Raw genomic sequence first — 20,835 nt, 5'->3', positions numbered from 1 at the left:
TTTGTGTCATCATTGACATATAGTAACATATCTACATCAGTTATAAATTTCACAATATAGTCTACAATACACAATGCAGTTCAATTATTGCTTTGAACTGTCATACGTATTTTAAAGTAAGAGAAGAAGAAACATATTGTCTTTTATATTAACCCGCATATTTGTTATTTCCTGTACCCTTCATTCCCTCTTGTCAGTCCAAGTTTCCATTTGGTATTAATTTCCTTCAAGCTGAGAAACATTCTTTGGCATCTCTTATAATACAGATCTGCTGGCAGCAAATTCTTTTTTCTTTTTAATTGGAAAAATATCTTTTTTTGTCTTCCATGTAGCAGGTACTTTTTACTAGATATTGAAGTCTGAGTAAACAGAATTTTTTTTTTTTCTTTTAGTCTTTTAAAAATATCACTCTATTGTGTTCCTGCAGATACTGTTTCTGGGAAAAAAAAAAAAAAAGTAGGCACCATTTGTCTTATTTTTTCCCTGCATGTACTGGGTCGTTTCTTCCTCTGCCTTCTTTCAAAGTGTTCTCCTTTTAACAGTTAAACTAGAATATGCCTACGAGTGGTTTTCTTTGTATTTATCTTTCTTGAGATTTGTCAAGCTTTTGGATACATAAATTTGTTTTCCCTGAAATTTGCTGAAAAAATAGCCATAATTTTTTCAATTTTTTTTAATCCATTTTATCTCTTCTCTCTTTCTGAGATACTACTTGCATGTATGTTAGCAGTTTGCTAGTGTGTCATAGGTCACAGAAGTTTTATTCATTTATTTATCCTCTTTTCTCTCTGTTCTTCTGAGTAATTTCTACTTGTCTGCTTTCAAGTTCATTGACCTTTTCTTCTACCATTTCTGATCTGCTGAATTTTTCATCCAGTGAATTATTTTATTTATACATTTATATTTTGTCTTCTAGAATGTCCAGTTAATTTTTTAATGTGTTTTATGTTTGTCTGCTGGAATTTTCCATCTGCATACTCATTATGAAAACAATTCTTTTTTATCACTTAAGCATAATGATCATAGCTGCTCTAAAGTTCTTGTCTCCAAATTTCAACACACAGGTCATCCCAGAGTTAATGTCTATTGACTTCTTCCTCCTTGATTAAGGGTCACATTTCCTTTTAAATGGTTAGTGATTGTTTAAATGCCAGATATTATGAATTCTATGCTGTTGAATATCTTTCAGTTCTATAGCATTTCTTTAGAGGCTATTGAATTGTGTTTTGGTAAGAGGTTCGAATACTAGCAGATGAGATTTATCTTTTCTCCCAGCCTTGTGTTTAAACATTCTTGGGTACAAACGAAAGTAGCCTTATTCCTAAGGCATGGAATATCTGAGACACCTCTAAAGTACTCAGAAAATCTCTCCAATATTGCTTGTCGTAACAACTTTGTCCACCATTGTTCTGTGACTGCTAAGGTCTCTATTAATATTATAGCTTCCCAAAGGTTTGGTTTTTGTTTTCTTTTGTTGTTGTTATTTTTTAGTCAGGTTTTGTGACTTCTCTACTGGTGCATATATAGCTTATTATTGGACCAGTAACTTAAGGAGATTCATCTAGAGATGTCTGATGCTCCTTCTTTGCACAGCTCCCTTCTTTGAAATAACCTAGATCTAGAAACCCCAGCCACATCAGCAGCCCTGAATTTCAATCTTTGACTCCCTGCCTTAGTGAGGCCATTGATCCTTGCCTGGACTCTGTCTTCCACACCTCAATCTGAAAGTGCACCCCAGACAGGAGAGCTGAAAGCCGAAAGCCAGGGCAAACATGAGCCTCACTTAGTGTGGATTCCCTGTCTCACGAATTACACTTTTGTGCTGCTGTTCCCTAATTTCTGAAAAGAGTTGCCTCATAATTTGTCCAGAATTATAATTACTTAGGTTGGAAAGGCTAGTCTGCTACCATCGTGTTTGGAAACAAAAAGTCTTTCCTACTGATTTTAGAAGACAAATTAAATATAAAATACCTATTTAATCCCATGCCTCTGAATTAGAGATTACTTTTTAAATTGCAAGATGAATGGACAAGCTTCTTTTTTGTTCATTGTTTCCTTTTTCTTTCTTTTTAAAAAATTTTGAGTCTTGCATTGTCAGCAACTTTTAGCTAGGTGATGTCACTCATGAATATGCCACTTAGATACCTATGCACAAGACAAGATTTTGTGGTGCTCACATTCTAAGAGAAACAGATGTAAATACTCATAGTACACTACATAATATGTATCATAATAGAATTATGCAAATGTTTTTAATTGTAACACAAAGGGGGTAAGACTTGTTTTTTGGGAGAAGGGTTAGGGAAATTTGAAGAAAGCATGCTAGTTTTCAGGGATAACTCAAAAGTTGGCCATGTCAGAGGACCAGGGCATATGAAAACTTATTACAGAGATATGAGTGTGTAAGGAAAAGTCATGGGATAATGGAATAACATACAAACCTACTAGTTATCCAAAGGAAATTATGTTTATAGCATAACAGTAATATCCTTTATGATAAGTAAAGAGAATGTTTAAAAGATGTTTATGTTTGAGATCCTTGCAGACAGTACCTAAATGATAGAGAAAGAAATCCTAACTTTGTCATTACCTTATACATCTTCTAGAAATAGTCTTGACTCAACCTTCCTGGACTCATATACTAGTCAAGTTAAACTCTGTTGACTCTTCGGTCAAATGGAAGATCATAATACCTCCTTCACAGAGTTTCTGTGAGTTTTAAGTGAGTTAGTACACGTGTGCTTGGAGACATACCTGATGTCCTGTAAGAGTTCATCATTAAGTACTAGAATAATGAGATGCAATAAGACTTTGGATCAGTAATTATGTTGAACCTTTAGTGAGCTCCAGATCTGAATCAAGGAAGAATATTCATTTGCTTGTTTCATAAACACCAAGATAACCATGTCACAGGCATGGTGCTCCTAAAAATGCTCACTTTAAAAAGAAGTTCAGCAAAATTATAGCACAATTCTTTGTGTTCTATATGTCTACAGATGTTGGTTATTATTAGTCAAATGAAACAAGTCAGTTCCCAAGATTTCTGGACAGTGGATAGTTTTGGTAATAAGGAGATATAATTAATATGGTAATAACCCAGGAATTTGGGATTACTCAAATCCTGCCCAGATGAGCTTCCTCTCCACACAAATTCTCTGCAGGGTATCTTTGCATAAAATCAAAACTTTGTTGTCAGCTTAAGCTTTGTCCCCAAATACCCTTCATTTGGGCCTTGAGGCATACAATTCAAATCTCATTGATTCCTACTGGATAGCTGCAGTGGAAAGTATTGAAAGTCATTCCCTGGAGGTCTAAGCAAATCTCTTCTGATAAAATTCTTTTTGTCTGCCTGCAAGAGGGACAGTAGTATCCCTGATGGACCAAAGACCTGGTTCTTAAGCCCCACGCATGAACAAGTGAAATAAAAAAAGTGAGATAACGTTGACCTCTATAGGATGTGAAGCTCAGTAATCTATGGGCACTTCCCCCAACCCTCCCCCGCACTGCCGCCCTACCACCTAGTCTTTGCTGTTTTTCTCCCTCCCTCTCTCCTGCAGGAAGATTGCTGCTGTGTCTTAGTCAGATTCCAGGATTGCATCTTGGCTCATAGTCTTAGGGATGGAACTGTCAACATGGTAGTCACCGCACCCTCAGAGAGCAAGTCTGCTTTCCTTAGTGAGGTCTCCCACACAGCTTTGTTTGAAGCCCCCTCCTTAGATGCTATCCTTCTGCCTGAGAAAGGTTTTAGGTAGCAAATTCCAGAATATCTCCCTCTTTAGTAAGCTGCTTTTTGCTTTTGAGTCTGGTCTTTCCTTTGGTCTGAGTGGTGAATTTCAAGACTTAGGTTTGGTCTTTGTATAGAACAGGAAGAACATGGTGTTTGGCTACCTTGATTCTGGGACATCTGACTGACCCAACGTAGCCAAATACCAAGATAAAGGCATGAGAGAGAGATTTGTTTGATAGTGTAAGTCATTTCCCCCCCAGAAATATATTAAGTCTGTGTTCCATATGTGGCAGAATTACCCAAGCCAGATTTCTTTCTGTCTCTGTGATTTCTTTCTTTTTTAATGCATTCATCTTTTGGAGACTACATGGACTTATATTGCCTTGCAAAAGCAATATTCAGCAGAAAAATCAATTTTTTGAATACTTTAAACAGATATAGGTCCAGAATGTGTTACAGAAACAGTTAAAAACAACCACAGCATAAGAGCAAAACTTCTAGGATGAATATGCTGTATTCATCACTGTGTTCTTTAAATTATAGGGAAGGCCAAAAATCCCCCTGGAGACTCCAGCCTACACTGGGCAGCCATGGCATTGCCAGCATTCTTTTCTCTTATAATTGGCTTTGCTCTTGGAGCCTTATACTGGAAGGTAAGTGTTGCCATTCCTTTTTTTTAATATGCTATGTTTACATAAATTATTAATCTTTTTTCCTCAAGAAATGATCCATTACGAAAACACTGAATTCTACCTTAGTTTATAATCTAAACAAAATTTAAATTTTAGAAAGTTTCCCATTTCTCATTACGTCTGGAGACAATCCCTCTAGCTGATTATTCACACTTAAGAATTAGGAACTAGCGTTAATAACCTGAACTAAATATGAAAAGGAAGATCTGCCAAAAATCATATGATATACTTAAAAGATAAATAGAAATGTCATTTGTATTATCTGCTATTTTTGGATTTCTACTCTTTTGTTCTCTTCTTATTGAAGCCTGTCTAAAATTTAAAAATGTGCAAAAATCATTGTGATTCAGCTTCTTGAAATGTCTTTTGAATTTGATTAAATGTCAACTTCTTTATTACTCTTTCTCCCCCAACATCCTAAAAATGTTGAGTTGATGGTACCGTGCAACTTTCATAATTTTTTATTACAAAAACATTTTGCATGCTACATGCTGAAAAAAACTGTTATTGGAGTTATTGACATAAAAGATAAAAGTGGAGTGTACTTACCTCTTAAATATTAGACCATTCATTGATCGTTTTACAGCATGTGTGTTTCTTCTTTTTCCAGAAGAGACAGCCAAGTCTTACAAGGGCAGTTGAAAATATACAAATTAATGAAGACGATAATGAGATAAGGTATTTTGTTTTGCTAAATGTGTGCCTAATCAAGCATGGCATTGCCATTTCACACACTGTGTACATGCCCAGAATGTCTTTAAGAAGTCCTTAATTCATGACAGTAGCTCCTAACCAGTGAGTCCCAACTCTTTATCCATCTTTCTGATGTCTCACTCTCTCTTCAATGCTGCATCTCGATTTACCTGTAGAATACCTTCACATAATTGTTTTCATTACCCTTCTTAGGGTTTATAAAGGGGTTACCTCTGCTTTCTTATTTAAGTAAGGCAGCAGAATCTTCTCAGACTCCTAGTTGTGGAACTCTGGAGGCATATTTGCTCATGTTCTTTCTTTTCCACACTTTTATCAAAACATACTGATTCAGCTCTCAGAGCCTCTTCCTAAGCTTAGTTCTTTTGGTAGGAAGCATTATCATCACTGACATCTTTATGATCTCATGAGTTGCTGCCACTGATCTTTTCTTTTGCCCTACTAAACTCAACCTTTAGTCACACTCTTCTGTAAACACTGGTTCATAGTGTGACTTCTTATTCGAAATATGTTCAGTGATTTTCTCTTGTATATTTAATATATCTTTTATTTTACTCTGGCTTTCAGAGCCCTTAACTGTTCTCAGCATGCTCGTTGTTTTCTGTAAAGCCAAATGCAAAATTTGCTGTAAGATGACTTTCCGTTCTCTGTAGCTGGCTCTTGTTACTCTTTCACCTTACCCTATACTGCCCAGTGCCCATATGTTCCCTTACCTTTGATTATAATTTTCATTTGGTGTGTTGCATTCTCTCATGTCATGCCTATTGTATACACAGACACATATGAAATGCATATAGGCATGTTTGGTGTGTGTATATGCATATACAGAGAAAGAAATGTTTTAACTACTTTGAAAGACTACCTTAAGACAAATGAAGTCTTCCCTCTTCCCTATAGTAATAAGAAGGTAAGCTCCCCATTAAATTTTGCAATCTTCTACTACTGTATTTACAGAAAAGCTGCCTTTTACAATGCCCAGGTCATGGTGTACCTCAGAATCTCTGACTAACAGCAAATAAGCATGATTTTTTTTATTTTTTTAAATTTTTTATTTTTTATTGTTTTTCAGTATGTTGCAAGAGAAAGAGAGAGAGTTTCAAGAAGTGTAATTGTGGCTTGTATCAACACTGTTACTTTCGTATATTGGTAAGTTTTTTTTCTTTCCTTTTTTTTTCTTTTTTTCTTTTATTCTTTAAGTTCTAGGGTACATGTGCACAAAGTGCAGGTTTGTTACATATGTATACATGTTCCATGTTGGTGTGCTGCACCTATTAACTTGTCATTTACATTAGGTATATCTCCTAATGCTATCCCGCCCCCCTCCCCACCACGCCATGACAGGCCCCAGGGTGTGATGTTCCCCGCCCTGTGTCCAGGTGTTCTCATTGTTCAGTTCCCACCTATGAGTAAGAACATGCAATGTTTGGTTTTCTGTCCTTGAGATAGTTTGCTCAGAATGATGGTTTCCAGCTTCATCCATGTTGCTATAAAGGACATGAACTCATCCTTTTTTACAGCTGTATAGTATTCCATGGTGTATATGTGCCACATTTTCTTTAACCAGTGTATTATTGATGGACCTTTGGGTTGGTTCCAAGTCTTTGCTATTGTTAATAGTGCCACAGTAAACATATGTGTGCATGTGTCTTTATAGCAGCATGATTTATAATCCTTTGGGTATATACCCAGAAATGGAATGGCTGGGTCAAATGGTATTTCTAGTTCTAGATCCTTGAGAAATTGCCACACTGTCTCCCACAATGGTTGGACTAGTTTACAGTCCCACCAACAGTGTAAAAGTGTTCCTATTTCTCCACATCCTCTCTAGCACCTGTTGTTTCCTGACTTTTAATGATCACCGTTCTAACTGGTGTGAGATGGTATCTCATTGTGGTTTTGATTTGCATTTCTCTGATGGCCAGTGATGATGAGCATTTTTTCATGTGTCTGTTGGTTGCATAAATATTTTCTTTTGAGAAGTGTCTGTTCATATCCTTTGCCCACTTTTTGACGGGGTTGTTTGATTTTTTTCTTGTAAATTTGTTTAAATTCTTTGTAGATTCTGGATATTAGCCCTTTGTCAGATGGGTAGATTGTAAACATTTTAATTCAAACTGAAGTATTTAGCAAGAATTATACAGCATATGAGATGCCAAAATATATAAACAAACTTAATTAGTAAGTGGTCTATCAAGCAGATGTCAGCATGTTGGCTGAAGTTGTTACATAATTGAAATGTGCATATCTAATTCATTGTGTATTCTCCAGTTTTGAAAGGTAAGCAGTGTTTGTCCTGACTAGTGGATTCATCTTGTATGGGAGATGCACAAAAAAATTAACAGTTGTATGTTTACTTGGACTGTTTTTGAGGCCAGAAAATTAATTAGACAAGGGGAATATAGCAAATTAGGACTAAAATTAAGTATTACTAATAGAATAAAAATACATGGAATCAATTTTATTTAGGTGTGACCACCATAACATGACGGTGTCCCATGTGTTAGATGCTGAAACAAGAGAAAACCAGAATGTTTCCCTGCCATTTTAAGGAAAAAGAGAAAACATCCAGATATCTTACAGTCAGGAGAGTAAGATTTTCAAGGTCAATTGCCACTTTCCACATGGCTAGTAATAATTATGCATTATAATAGTTCAGAGCCCAGGATACACTGAGCATAAACGCATGGCAGACACGTGTTGTGATTGTATGGGTCTGTGGAAGGATTGTGAGAGAAAGGAGAGGTAAGATGTGGCTAGAAGTTACTAGTGATCATTATCTCCTGTCCTGTCTACTTTCTCTGCTCCCTTGCTGCAGATACTGTTGCGGGAAGACCCACAGCTGCATTAACTTAATCAGTATTGATCCATGCTGTCCCTCACTTTTGCTTCTGCTAATTGGCTGTTATTTTTGTTACTGTCATGGAATCCTGAGTGCATTTACCACAGTGGCATGCGAATATTCTCTTCTCTTTCTAATTCCTCATTTCTTCTGTGCATTCCCTCATTGTCAAAGGATTATTTACTCTCCTCTTTATTACCTAGATAGTCTGTGGTGAGTTCCTTCTTTACCCTGCAAGTCACTGCCCTTCCAGCTTTAACCCCTGTCCCAGCTTCAGAGATTTATCTCTAGGCTGAATCTTCTTCAGTGAAGCTGAGTCATAAAGTATCTGGCCTCCTGTAATGAGCTTACTTTTATGGTTATACGACATTTTTTTAACAACTCAAGATAACATGATATAATTATGTTGCACATTTCTCTAACACTGTAATACTTTATTCTACATACTCTGTCACTTTTACCTTCAATCATACTCTTGATTAACATGTCCATACCACGAATAGCACCCTCTGTTTTCTGCTGCCCATTCCCACTTCTTTCTAGGCTCATTCTTCCTGTCAAATAATGTAAATGGATAGAACCTTTGCTTAACACTTTTTATTTTCTGGAGCAATATTTCTCAAGCTGAAACGATGCTTTTTCCTAAAAATTCATTTTTTTTGCCTTTGAACCGTAAGATGAGATTCACTGTTTTCTTTTTGTTTTTTTTTCCTTTTCTTCTTCTTCTTGACAGCCATTTCAGTTCTCTCAAGCAGCATTCACAAACCACACATTAAATGGTTAATTGAGTTTTAAATGCTCAAGTAATGTCCTCTGTTGTTTGGTTTGGGATTGCATTGCTGGGATCCTGTTTTGGCACACAGGTCTTTAATCATGTGGTTTTAATTATGACATTTGTCCCATGACATTTGGGAGTGGATTAGGATACGGAAACCCAGGCCACTTGTTTAGGAGGAAAAAAGATGGTATTTTAAAGCAACCATAGTCAAACAACTTATGTATGTTTGAATACTCAGTTAGCATTCCAAGACAAGAGCTGGGTCTTTCTGTTTCTTGCTGTACCCTCAACACCTAACATGCTACCTGTGCACTGTTGGCTCTCTATAAATGTTTGTTGAATGAGAGACTGAGTGAGTGACTCAGCCCTAATGAAAGTTTAAGCAAATGGCAAAGAAGATTGTTCTTCTGAAGTAGGGTTTGTTTTTATCTTTTGTGTGAATGTGCGTGTTTAATTTATTGGCTTGGATTAATGAGACAGCAAGGTATGCATATGAAAAGGGAATATAATCACATAGGAAATTAATAAATTATTTTTCTTAAGGTATGAATTATTACTCATGTATAAAATGAATCACATTAGCCGGGTTAAAGAAGCCAGAATTATCCAGGAAAAAAAAAAAAAAAAAAAAAAACCCAGCTCACTTATTGAGTAGTCAATGGGAAATAGATCACAGAGTGAATGAAAACGTGACTCATTCTCCTTTATAAAGTGCCTTACTCGTCATCTCTGCAAAGCTCTGCCAAGGCGCAGGTCACATACTACCACCTACAAAAAGCTGACTTCCCAAATGAAAATAATCTCTATTTGTGGCCCTCTAAATAGATTTCATACGACCCTTGGTAGGACATCGCAGTCACTTAAATGAACATTTTGTGCCCTTTTCAAAACCATAAGCTCTTAGGGGACAGGATTTTTTTTTTCTTAATTTAATTTTGGAGCCCCACTAAACAATGTCACTTATACCATGCACATATAAATGATGAATAACTATTTGTTGAATAAATTAATGGAAAGATTAATGAATATCTCAGAATTACAATAACATGAGAATAAAATTTATGAAGATAAAAACAGAAATAAACTTGTATGTGTGTATGAGTACATAAGAATTCAAATGCTGAGGGAAAAGTAGGGAAAGAGGGAGAAAAGGGCCAGTTCATCATCAAGAATCTGAAAACCCAAAGTAAAAATGAGTGTATATCATTTGTAATCATCTATTGACTACCCATTATATGAAGTAAACCCTTACATTTGGCCTCATACTAACAGAGATGGAAAACCCTCCAAGGAACTCTTAAGTCTGGTTCCTAGATAGGTGTGTAGTAGAGGGAAAGTCTGGGAGACCGAACTATGATGTAGTAGGAGAGAAAATCTTCTAAAAAATAAGAATAACTGTAGTAAAAAATACCAAGATAGAAATAAAATGTGGAGTTGCAATTATACGTTTAAAAATATATATAATTTGAATTATAATCTTTTTCTTGGTTAGCAAGGAAGGGGAAAATACAAGGAATGACTCAGGTTTATGGCAAGGATTTCTCCCTGAAATGGAAGTTTCACCAACTAAAACAAATTAAATCAAGACAAATATTGGAACACTAGAATAGAGAACATATGGGCTAGTTCTCTGAAGGAAATAACCTATAATTGGGAAATGAAAAGGAGGAGGGTTTAATATCTTAAATACAAGGAACAAACGTGGAAGGAATGTATTGAACTAGAAACAACAACAAAGAAAGTTGCACCTAGGAAAAAATATGCTCATGCCTTTTATCCCAGTACCTCGGGGGCTGAGGTGGGAGGATCACTTGAGCCCAAGAGTTTGAGACCAGCCTGGGTAACATAGGAAGACCCCATCTCTACAAATAATTTAAAAATTGGGTGGGCATGGTGGTGTGCACCTGTGGTCTCAGCTACTCAGGAGGTTGAGGCAGGAGGATTGCCTAAGCCCAAGAGTTTGAGGCTGTAGTAAGCCATGATCAAATCACAGCATTCCAACCTGGGTGATGGAGCAAGGCCTGGTCTCAAAATATAAAAATAAAAAATTAACTGAAGTTGTGTTTATTTGACACTATGCATGAGAATAGCTATGTGAAAAGTTAAAAATTTACTTGGTCACATAGGTTATGCCAAGTATCCATAGTAGCATCCTACAAAAACCTTTTTCATATTGTGTTGTGTATAGCAAAGATTAAGATAAGTAAATAAAACAGATATATTACATTAAAAGCTTTATTTAGGTTAATACATTACAGGAAACTTTTGCTCTTTACTCTTCCCACAAATGTGATTCCAACAAACTCTAGTAGGTGCATTGATGGATGCAAAGCTTAATATAACTTCGTTGTGTCCTCAGATTGTTTATAGCCTACAAAAGGAAATCAGACATATACATAATACTCTGCATATGGTCCTACAAGTTGTGAATCCAACACAGTTCTAGATACTGGCATGGATGACATCTTAGAATTGAGCACACCCAAATACAATTACCTATTTTTGAAAGGAGAGAGAAATCACTAACAATAGGAGAAAAGCTTCACTTTGTAAGTGATGGAGGTAGCATCTGTACAGAGCACACAGCGTAAACTAAGTCAGGAAAGTCCCAAAGTAGAAACTATGTTCAAGGGTCAGTTTGGACAGTTGGATTCCAGTGGAAGTCACATATAAAGAGTTAACATGCTGAGAAGAAAGGGTGAGCATCAGTTTGAGAAAGGGTTTGAATTCCAGGAATGGAGCTTAAAATATAAGCTTGTGTCACATAAGGAGCTATTGGGATAAAATGCTGTAAGAAAGATGTGGGTGACAATCAAAGCAGAGGTGTGGGAAAACTAATTCGGTGTTGGTATGGCAAGATGTATGGGAATGGTTAACTAGAGAAATGGAGTCCACTTACCAGGCCAGTCTTCAAATAAGATGTGAGAGAGAATGACAACAGAATTAGCATCAGGGCCAGGAAATAAGAAAGCATAGACCATTTGAAGACATTGCAGTAAAAGAATCAATAAATCCTAGTTACTAATGGGATGTGAGATTTGTCATTACAGGCAGAACTCAAGAATGATTTGGAGACTATGGGACTTACCAGAGTGTGTCCCACTCTGTTATTAACAGGAAATGTGAAATCAGGTGAAGAAGCTGTTGGTAAATATTATTGAAACTGACCAGTGGCCAAATATGTTAGACTGGAACTTCAGATAACAGTCAGGCCTGGAAAGAATAGATTTGCAATTTGAGAGTTATCTGCAAAGAATTTTATTTGAGACCTTGAAAGAAAAATTGCTTCGTCACAGAAATGGCCTAGTGTAGTTGATAGTAAATAGCATGGGTTTGATTGTGGAGAGGTTCACCAAAGAAATACAAACAAAATTTCCTGTATATCTGAGCTAAGGGGGAAGAAAATAAATCTTAGAATTGGAATAAAGGACAATTTCAAGTCAAGCTTGGAAATTTAGGCCTCAAGGCTTGGGAATGGTTGGTTACCAAATGGCAAGATCTGTGATTCTTTGCCAGATATTTCCTAAGACTTTTCCAAAGCTTTGGAAGTTTGGTTTCTGTAGATAGATTGTAAAGCAGATGATTAGAAGGGATTAGACTTGGGTTCAAGCCTTGACTCTTTGGTATACGTATAATACTAGATGAGTTTATATCAGTTACCAGTTCATGTCTTTTAAACCTTGGTTTTTCATGTGTAATGAGGGTTAATGATAAATTTTCTCTTCTTGTTTCACAAGGGTTCTTGCAAGACCCAGGTTGTCATTATAAAAATCTGTAGTTTTGTTCTATGGGAAAACAGGTGTCAGTCTTTAAGTTTATTTTATTTGCTAAGTGACCCAGGGACAAAATCAAAAATAGATTTCCAATCTTCTCTACATATAATTATCTTGCTCTCGCTCTTCTTTTTTTTTTTTTTTTTTTTTTTTTTTTTGAGAGAGAGAGAGTCTTGCTCTGTAGCCCAGGCTGGAGTGCAGTGGTGTGATCTCAGCTCACTGCAACCTCCGCCTCCTGGGTTGAAAGGGGTTTTTGTGCCTCAGCCCCCCGAGTACCTGGGACTACAGGTGTGCACTACCACACCCAGCTAATTTTTGTATTTTTAGTAGAGACAGGGTTTCACCATGTTGGCCAGGCTGGGCTCAAACTCCTGACTTAAGGTGATCTGCCTACCTCAGCCTCCCAAAGTGCTGGGATTACAGGCGTGAGTCACCGTGCCCGTCCTACATTTAATTCTCTACATTCAGCTTTGTGTTTCAAATTATTTATACTTTTAAAAAATACATTCTTTTGCTTTTTGTGATTCCCTTTTGCTTTCTAACCATGCTTTTAAAATATTTTCTATATACTTTGGATTTCTGAAGTTTTATCTTAGTTTCTGTTAATTTTTGTTCTAGATTTAATTCTGATTTCCTAAATACAGGTTGTCTAGCTTCTAGAGTTATCTGTTTGTTAAATTGTTGTATAAGACAGTTTTTAATGTATTACAATTAGGCAGACTGGGAAAACGTTGCAATTCTTATTACTCACACTATGGAATTTTATGGCTAATCTGTGTAATGATCTCAATACTTTAAAAACAGTGATCTGTGACGCTGGGTTGATAAACAAGGACAAAAGTAGTGAAAGAGATTGAGCAGAGAAGATGAGAAATGCAAAACACATTTATTTAGAGACTGTGATTGAAGATGGGATGATGATACCATCTAAATATATATTTTTTAAGTAGAGAAGAAATACAAATACTTTACTGGAAAGTTGAAACATCTGAAACCTAGTAGATTAACACAAGTACTGAAGAACTAAAACAAAATATGGCTTTCATGCTTCAACAAGTACAATAAGCCACACTGAGGCCAAATGAACCTTCCACAGAAGCTTTGTGGGATGTGGTGCCAAGATTTCAGTCTTTCTTTTTTTGGCTGGAAGTGTTGGATGAAGTCTTTCTGCTGCTGTTTCCTCAGCTGGGAGAAATGATTGCTAGAACCTAACTAGATAGTCAAGATACTAGAGTGGCTCAGTGGCCATGTGAGGCTATTACTTGTTGGTGGCCACTGACCAGCTTCTCCACCTGTCCTAGGTATCTCTTTCATGCTACTCCATCTATCTCCACTTCTCTGGTCTCCACTCTCCAGACACTTCTTTGTTCATCAATCCTTCTCCCTTCACCCCCATCTACTACCTTTTATAGTCTTGCTGGAGAAATTCAAAGCTAACTAGGTTGATAATTGTATTATCACAAACTGAGATCATTGGTAGAATGTCAGGAGGTATGAAAGTTACAGAGTGAAATATTTATTGAGTATCTGTTAAGTGCCAGGCATTGTTACAAGAGTGGAGGTACAGCGGTAAAAGAGATGGAGAAGCTCCCTGCCCTCATGGAGCTTACATTTTAATGGGAGGACATAGATAATAAACAATAAGTAAGATTGTTCATATAATGTGTTACCAGGGAGATCATAGAAAATGACTGATCACTGCATCTAAGAAAACATTTATCAAGTTCTTTTATGCTATGTAAGTGAAGCATACATTGTAAATCTGTTACTCATTCTGTGGTCATACATGATTTCAGCTACTGAGATTTTTAAAAAGGCAGAAGGCAGATACACCATAATCTCTCTTTTTGTTTCCTTCCTTTCTAGGCTGGTAACAGTTCATGTTTGCTTCATAAATGAAGCAGCTTTAAACAAATTCATATTCTGTCTGGAGTGACAGACCACATCTTTATCTGTTCTTGCTACCCATGACTTTATATGGATGATTCAGAAATTGGAACAGAATGTTTTACTGTGAAACTGGCACTGAATTAATCATCTATAAAGAAGAACTTGCATGGAGCAGGACTCTATTTTAAGGACCTGCAGGACTTGGGTCTCATTTAGAACTTGCAGCTGATGTTGGAAGAGAAAGCACGTGTCTCAGACTGCATGCACCATTTGCATGGCTCCAGAAATGTCTAAATGCTGACAAAACACCTAGCTTTATTCCTCAGATACAAACTGCAGCCTGTAGTCATCCTGGTCTTCGCAAGTAGATTTCAGCTTAGATAGTAGGGGTAACAATTTTTCTCAAAGGGATCTAGAAAAAAATGTTTAAAACTCACTAGTGTCAGCCACTGTACAGTGTGGAAAGCAGTGGGAACTGTGATTGGAGTTGGCAGCATGTCAGCTTTTATAGTTACTGATTAGTGATATGGGTCTGATTTTGATCTCTTCCTGATGTAAACCATGCTCACCTATATCCCACTAAACAAATGCAAATGGTTGCCCGGTTCCATTTATGCAAAGGAGCCAGTACTGAATTATGCCTTGGCAAAGGGGAGACTCTCCGAAAGAGTCATCGCAGGAAGAAGTTAAGAACACTGAACATCAGAATAGTCTGCTGAGGAGGACATCGGCATCCTGGGAAAGTCTGCCTTTTCCCTTGACCACTATGGGATGTATAAATCGTGTTTGCAAAATATGTTATGATGTGTTTATACTCTAAAACTATTACAGAGCTATGTAAAGGACTTAGGAGAAAATGCTGAATGTAAGATGGTCCCATTTCAATTTCCACTATGGGAGAGAATAAAAATAAATTATGACATTTAGTATCTAACATTAGAAAACCAAGCCCACATGCTAATATGGGTGTTGAAAACTAGGTTACTTGGAATGCAAGGAATCAGGAAACTTTAGTTATTTATAGTATAATCACCATTATCAGTTTAAAGGATCCATTTATTTAAAATCAGGCACTCTATATTCATTAAGCTTTTTGAATTAAAAATAAAAAGAAAGCTTTATGTAGTTATGCATGTCAGTTTGCTATTTAAAATGTGTGACAGTGTTTGTCATATTAAGAGTGAATTTGGCAGGAATTCCCAAGATGGACATTGTGCTTTTAAACTAGAACTTGTAAGACATTATGTGAATATCCCTAGCCAGTTTTTTTAATAATCAAGAAAACGTCCGAGTAAAGTTAAAGAACGATTTCTTACGGTTTATTTTGATGAAACTTCTTTTAACATGTCTTGAATGTACACATAAAGGAATCCAAAGCTTTCCATTCTAACTTAATCTTTGTGATAACATTATTGCCATGTTCTACAACCATAAGATGACAGTTTTCAATGTAGTGACACAAAAGGGCATGAAAACTAACTGCTAGCTTTCCTTTCATTTCAAAAGTCCAAGAATTTCTAGTATATTTAGATTTTAGCTTCTGTTCAAAGCTAATCCAGATGCAACTCCAGTAAGTGGCCTTTGCTCTTTTTTGTACCAAAGAGCCCAGATGATTCTTACAGTCCCTTTCTTCTCTAACATGCTGTGGTTCCTTAAATATGAGTAATTTCTCTAAGATGTAACCCAGGTGCTTTGAGAAGCTGCATGAAGGTGTTCAGGCCCTCAGATATCCCATGGTACACTTGATTAGTAATAAAACCAGAGATCAGTTTAATTGCTGATAGGTCCTGTCTCGGTGGGTGGCATTGATTGTTTTCAGGAAAATAGATAGAGATTAATATGAGTTATGTGTGTAGGTCGTGTATAGATTGAGAAGATAGATACCTCTCAATCTAGTAGTTTGATTTATTTAACCAGTGGTTTCAGTTTGCTTGAGCATATGAAAATGCTGCTTAATGTGCTTAAGAGTGTAATAAATGTACTTTTGTCCTCAAACCTAGTAGCTGGATTTTAACACTCATGGACATGGTCTTAATCAATGGAGTTAAATAAACAAATTCAGCAAGTTATTAAATCTGACATGGTAGGAGAGGGGAGATGTGTCCTGCTTATTAAATGTATTGGTCCATTGAAAGTTACATGGATTGCTAATTTTTAAAACACTAAAGTTGAATAAAATGCATGAACAATAGAAAAATGCTGAACGTTATTTTGAATGCTAGCTGCTTGGACATTAACTGTGTCATTTCTGCTTTGAGATAAAAATATATATTTATCTTTGCTTATTTTATCCCAGATGTGTTCTGAATATCCTTCTTCATAAATCATGGAAAACTCACTGCTGACATAGTAAACCATGAAATCGCCTTTTCAGTTGGTGCCATGTATCTGATAGTTCCATCTTACAAGGTTTCAAAATTACCTTTTAAAATGATCTCAGAAGTCTGCAGATTCTCAATGATACTGAAAGCTTCGCACCTCTTTGGTAGAAACCAAGTCTATTTAAAAAACGGCTTTATGATAAATGGTGCCTCCTGAGTGATAATGAAGTGTTGCTGGATATTGTGTTGTAATTTAATACGCTTACCACACTGCCACCCTTTAATGAGTCAGAGACAAATTGATTTTTCTTCAATACAATAATAGAACAAGTAGCCTATTCTCTTAAAAAGTATGTGAAAAAATGAAAATTATGAAAAATTATGCATACCTAACGAATTATTGGTTTTAGTAAGAAATAAATACATTTCATTGAACTTTAAAGTACTTTGGAGAAACTTTGGGTCCCGTTTTGCTACTCTAATTCAACTGAAGTTATAAATAAAGAGAGAAATTCATTCAGAAATCATGGATATTTAAAAATGTTTTACTGCAGCCAAGTTTTCATTTCAAAATGTAATTCCAGTTTGGAGCTTTTAGGCATTCTGTATATTTAAAAAGTATATTCTTCAAAAATGCATTTTGGCCTGGTGGGATGGATGTTGCAAAAGATCATCCAGAGCCTCCAGTGTGTCATTAACTGATACGGTAAACCACCTCTCCTCTTTGGATCTCAATTTTTTATTTATCTATATGGTAAACTCAGAGATCACTCCTTAGGGGTGAGTCCTATTGCAATATGACTGACAAAGAAGATAAAATAGCATTGAAACTAACCCATAGAAAATATCCAATTCTGGACTCTGTGAATAAGTATCTTGACCATAAAAAGTCATTGCTGTTCTTGTTTCTAATGTAAATAGTGTCCATTAGTAAAAGTGAAATTCAGTCTCAAGTAGGGTGAATTGGATCACCATTTACACAAGAGATGGCTTTTTCCTTTGCTTAAATAAACATTTTGGATCACCTCCAAAGAATGAAAACCAGTAGTACATTTTAGTCATATTAGTCAGGATGAGAAACTGTAAGATGTGTGTAACATTTGGAAATGCACCAAAGTGAGGGTTTAAATCTTTTCATTTTATTGAAAACTAAGAGCAGAAAATGTAAAATGCTCATGAAGTTTTTGAATGCCAAAAGATATTTTAGAACCAATTTGTAACGGAGTAATTCATTAATTACACTTTAAAATTGGAAAGTGGGATAAGAATTCTAAAGTAAACCAGCTTATATTTGAAACAATATTATTTTGAAATTGGCTTTAAAATAAAACCATTCAGGTTGAAATTCTAATTAGTTCATTTGTGGAATTTGATCACACAATTCATAGCGTTGCTGCTTTCCATTAACTAGTCTTGAAATGCCTTTGTTTGTAAAAATAAAATAATGGTACTTTCATTTTATAACAAGCTGTTTTTTTTAAGAAATAATCCATGCTAAAATGGATATTCGTGATCCTGAAATGTTTACTAAGCATTGTCAATTTATTTATAACTGCCATCTCCAACTACATCCTTATGATGTTTTTAACAATAAAATTAAAACAATTGTTTAAACTAAAAACCACACCGTTTTCCAGTACTTGATCTCTGAGCTACAAGACTTGCTAAATATAATTTTCCAATCAAAATATTTTATTCTCCTATATTCTAAGGATTAATATGTGATTATAGTGTCCACTTGCCACCATGTTTTTAATCAATGGACTTGAAAAGTATTAATTTAGATGGATGCACAGATATACCCTTAGTTCAGTCATAGATTGGAGTTTGCATATAATAATGTAAATGTATGTCAACACTATTCTAAATAGTTTTATTATGACTGAAATTTAATTAAATAAAAAAGATTGTAAAATGTGATGTGTATGTGTATATACTGTATGTGTACTTTTTAAAATAGGTGTATGTCCCAACCCTTTTTTATACAGGTTTGAATTTAAATTTACATTATATATACATATACTTTATTGTTCTAAATAAAGAATTTTATGCACTCTCATAAATTTGCCCTGTCATTTTATATCTTAAGTTTATCACATATGTTTACAACATGATTGAGCATTTATTAAACTACAGTCAAAATTTTCTATGGAAACTTTTGTCATTAATCTAGATTTTGTTGAAATATGGACACAAGGAGATATGAAGTCATTTAAATTCAATAAATATTTATTGATTACTAAGATAAGTAATCAAGGAAAATAAAAAATGAATTAACACGATGTTTGCTTTCAAGAGGTTTATAACTTGGTTGGGGAAAAGAAATGCAATAGATATATAGAAAAACACTATAATAGATATAGCTTAGGGCATGCAGGAAGGAAAAATGGATACAGAATGAGGAGGACTGTGGAGGAGCTGATGTTTGGGCTAGTACTTAGAAGGATGAGACAAATTTTTATAGTGAGAATTATGCCCAGTCAGAGCAGCATTTTCCATAGAAAGAAGTTATAAAATTTCTAATATTATTTTATCAAATCAAACAGGTATGTCCTTAACACACACCATATAAAAAGACATATGCAGAGATAAGACCAGAGCCTTCAGTGTAACAACAGGGAGTGCAGACACTATTCTTAGGGTCCCTGAGAAGCCTAGACTCCTTTGCTTTTTTCTGAGAAGAGGAATCACAAGATCAAAACCCACTACAGCTTCTGTGATTTAGGCAGTAGATAATCATCCTGCTTAACCACTGCATGCTATTTGACTCTCAAGCACGTACCCCTGCTATATGACACCACACTTATCACCCACCATTTCTTTTCAGAATTTGCTGATTCTCTCTCCTCTATTTACATTTTATATTGCCAACTTCGACCAATATATGACTAGATGATTAGAATAGCCTCCTAACTGATCACATGATTCTACTTTCACCCGTTTTCAACCAGTTCATCACATTATAGTGAATAATAGGGAGACATCTGGTTGGGGTGTGTGTGTGTGTGTTTGTGTGTGTGTGTGTATGTGTGTGTTTCTGGCTAAAACACTTCGATGGCTTCTCACTATTTTTGAGATAAAACCCAAACTCTTCAACACGGCCTGCAAGGCTCAACTTGAGCCACCTCATCTTTTTTTTTTTTTTTTTTTTTTTTTTGATTGCTCGTTGTTGTCTTTAATGCATAAACAACATGAAGGTTGGGTCCATAAATACTGATATAATTGCAGTCCTCAAATGTAGTGCAAATGATAATTAGTGGAATTGAAACAAAATGTGATCTAAATGGCTATCACCTACTGCACTGAGAAGTTATTTTTTAAGATTATTATTATGGACAATTACAGACAATTTGAAATACATGCAAAAGTCGGCAAGATAGTCTAATAAATTCATATAACCATAACCCTACTTCAACCTTACTCAACTCCTAAATAATCTTGTTTTATCTAAACTCCCTATCCACTCCCCGTTTCATATCATTTTCAGGAAAGTACTTAAATGTACTTGACCTGGAAATATTTCTATGTATATCTCTAATTGTTAACTTTTAGAAAGCATAACCCTGGTACCCTTGTTATACCTAAGAAAAATTATTAATAATTTCTTAATATCAAAGAGCCAACAAGTATTTATATTTTAACTTTCTCATACTGTACACTGCAGTATTGCACTAGTGTAGGGTATAAAATACAGTTAAAAGTGCCCCTTGAACATTAAAGTTAGTTTCCCTGGAGATAAATACTGCTAATTATTCCTCATTAACTTCTGGAATTTTTTGGCATGTACAAACTATGTATGTATCTATATGCAATACTAGTCTCTAACCTTATCTCTCATTTATTAGGAGAACGTGGAACACTACATTAGCCTAGATAAATCTTTACCCACTGCACCCTAATAACCAGGAAATTATAGATAGCCATTATGATTGTAATATAATGTGTGCCCTTTGGAATTTCAGTACTCAGCAAAATCTAACATACTATCAGAACTTTTTTTTTAATTGCCTAACTCAAAATTAAAATGAAGCTCTCTTTCAAGGACATATCAGCCTCAGAAGCACTCTCAATTGGTGGCTCTGTTCCTCCTACAGGTGTTACTGG

The 20,835-nt window shown here is 35.5% G+C and overlaps 1 protein-coding gene across 2 annotated transcripts in view; it reads left to right on the top strand.

Annotated features, from left to right (window-relative positions):
- KITLG (KIT ligand) overlaps positions 1–18,790 on the top strand; it is a 91,753-nt gene extending 72,963 nt beyond the window's left edge. For both annotated transcript variants that reach the window (XM_011988897.1, XM_011988896.1), the window contains 4 exons: positions 4,271–4,380; positions 5,030–5,097; positions 6,200–6,276; positions 14,387–18,790. In XM_011988897.1, the coding sequence (XP_011844287.1) occupies positions 4,271–4,380; positions 5,030–5,097; positions 6,200–6,239 (218 nt within the window). In that variant the 3' untranslated portion in view covers positions 6,240–6,276; positions 14,387–18,790. The remainder of the gene's footprint in view (positions 1–4,270; positions 4,381–5,029; positions 5,098–6,199; positions 6,277–14,386) is intronic.
- The last annotated feature ends 2,045 nt before the right edge of the window (positions 18,791–20,835 follow it).

This window comes from Mandrillus leucophaeus, unplaced genomic scaffold, assembly GCF_000951045.1.
Source record: "Mandrillus leucophaeus isolate KB7577 unplaced genomic scaffold, Mleu.le_1.0 Scaffold340, whole genome shotgun sequence".
In the NCBI taxonomy this organism is placed as follows: domain Eukaryota; kingdom Metazoa; phylum Chordata; class Mammalia; order Primates; family Cercopithecidae; genus Mandrillus; species Mandrillus leucophaeus.
The sequence above is the reverse complement of the archived record's forward strand: the minus strand, read 5'-3'. Positions and strand labels throughout refer to the sequence as shown.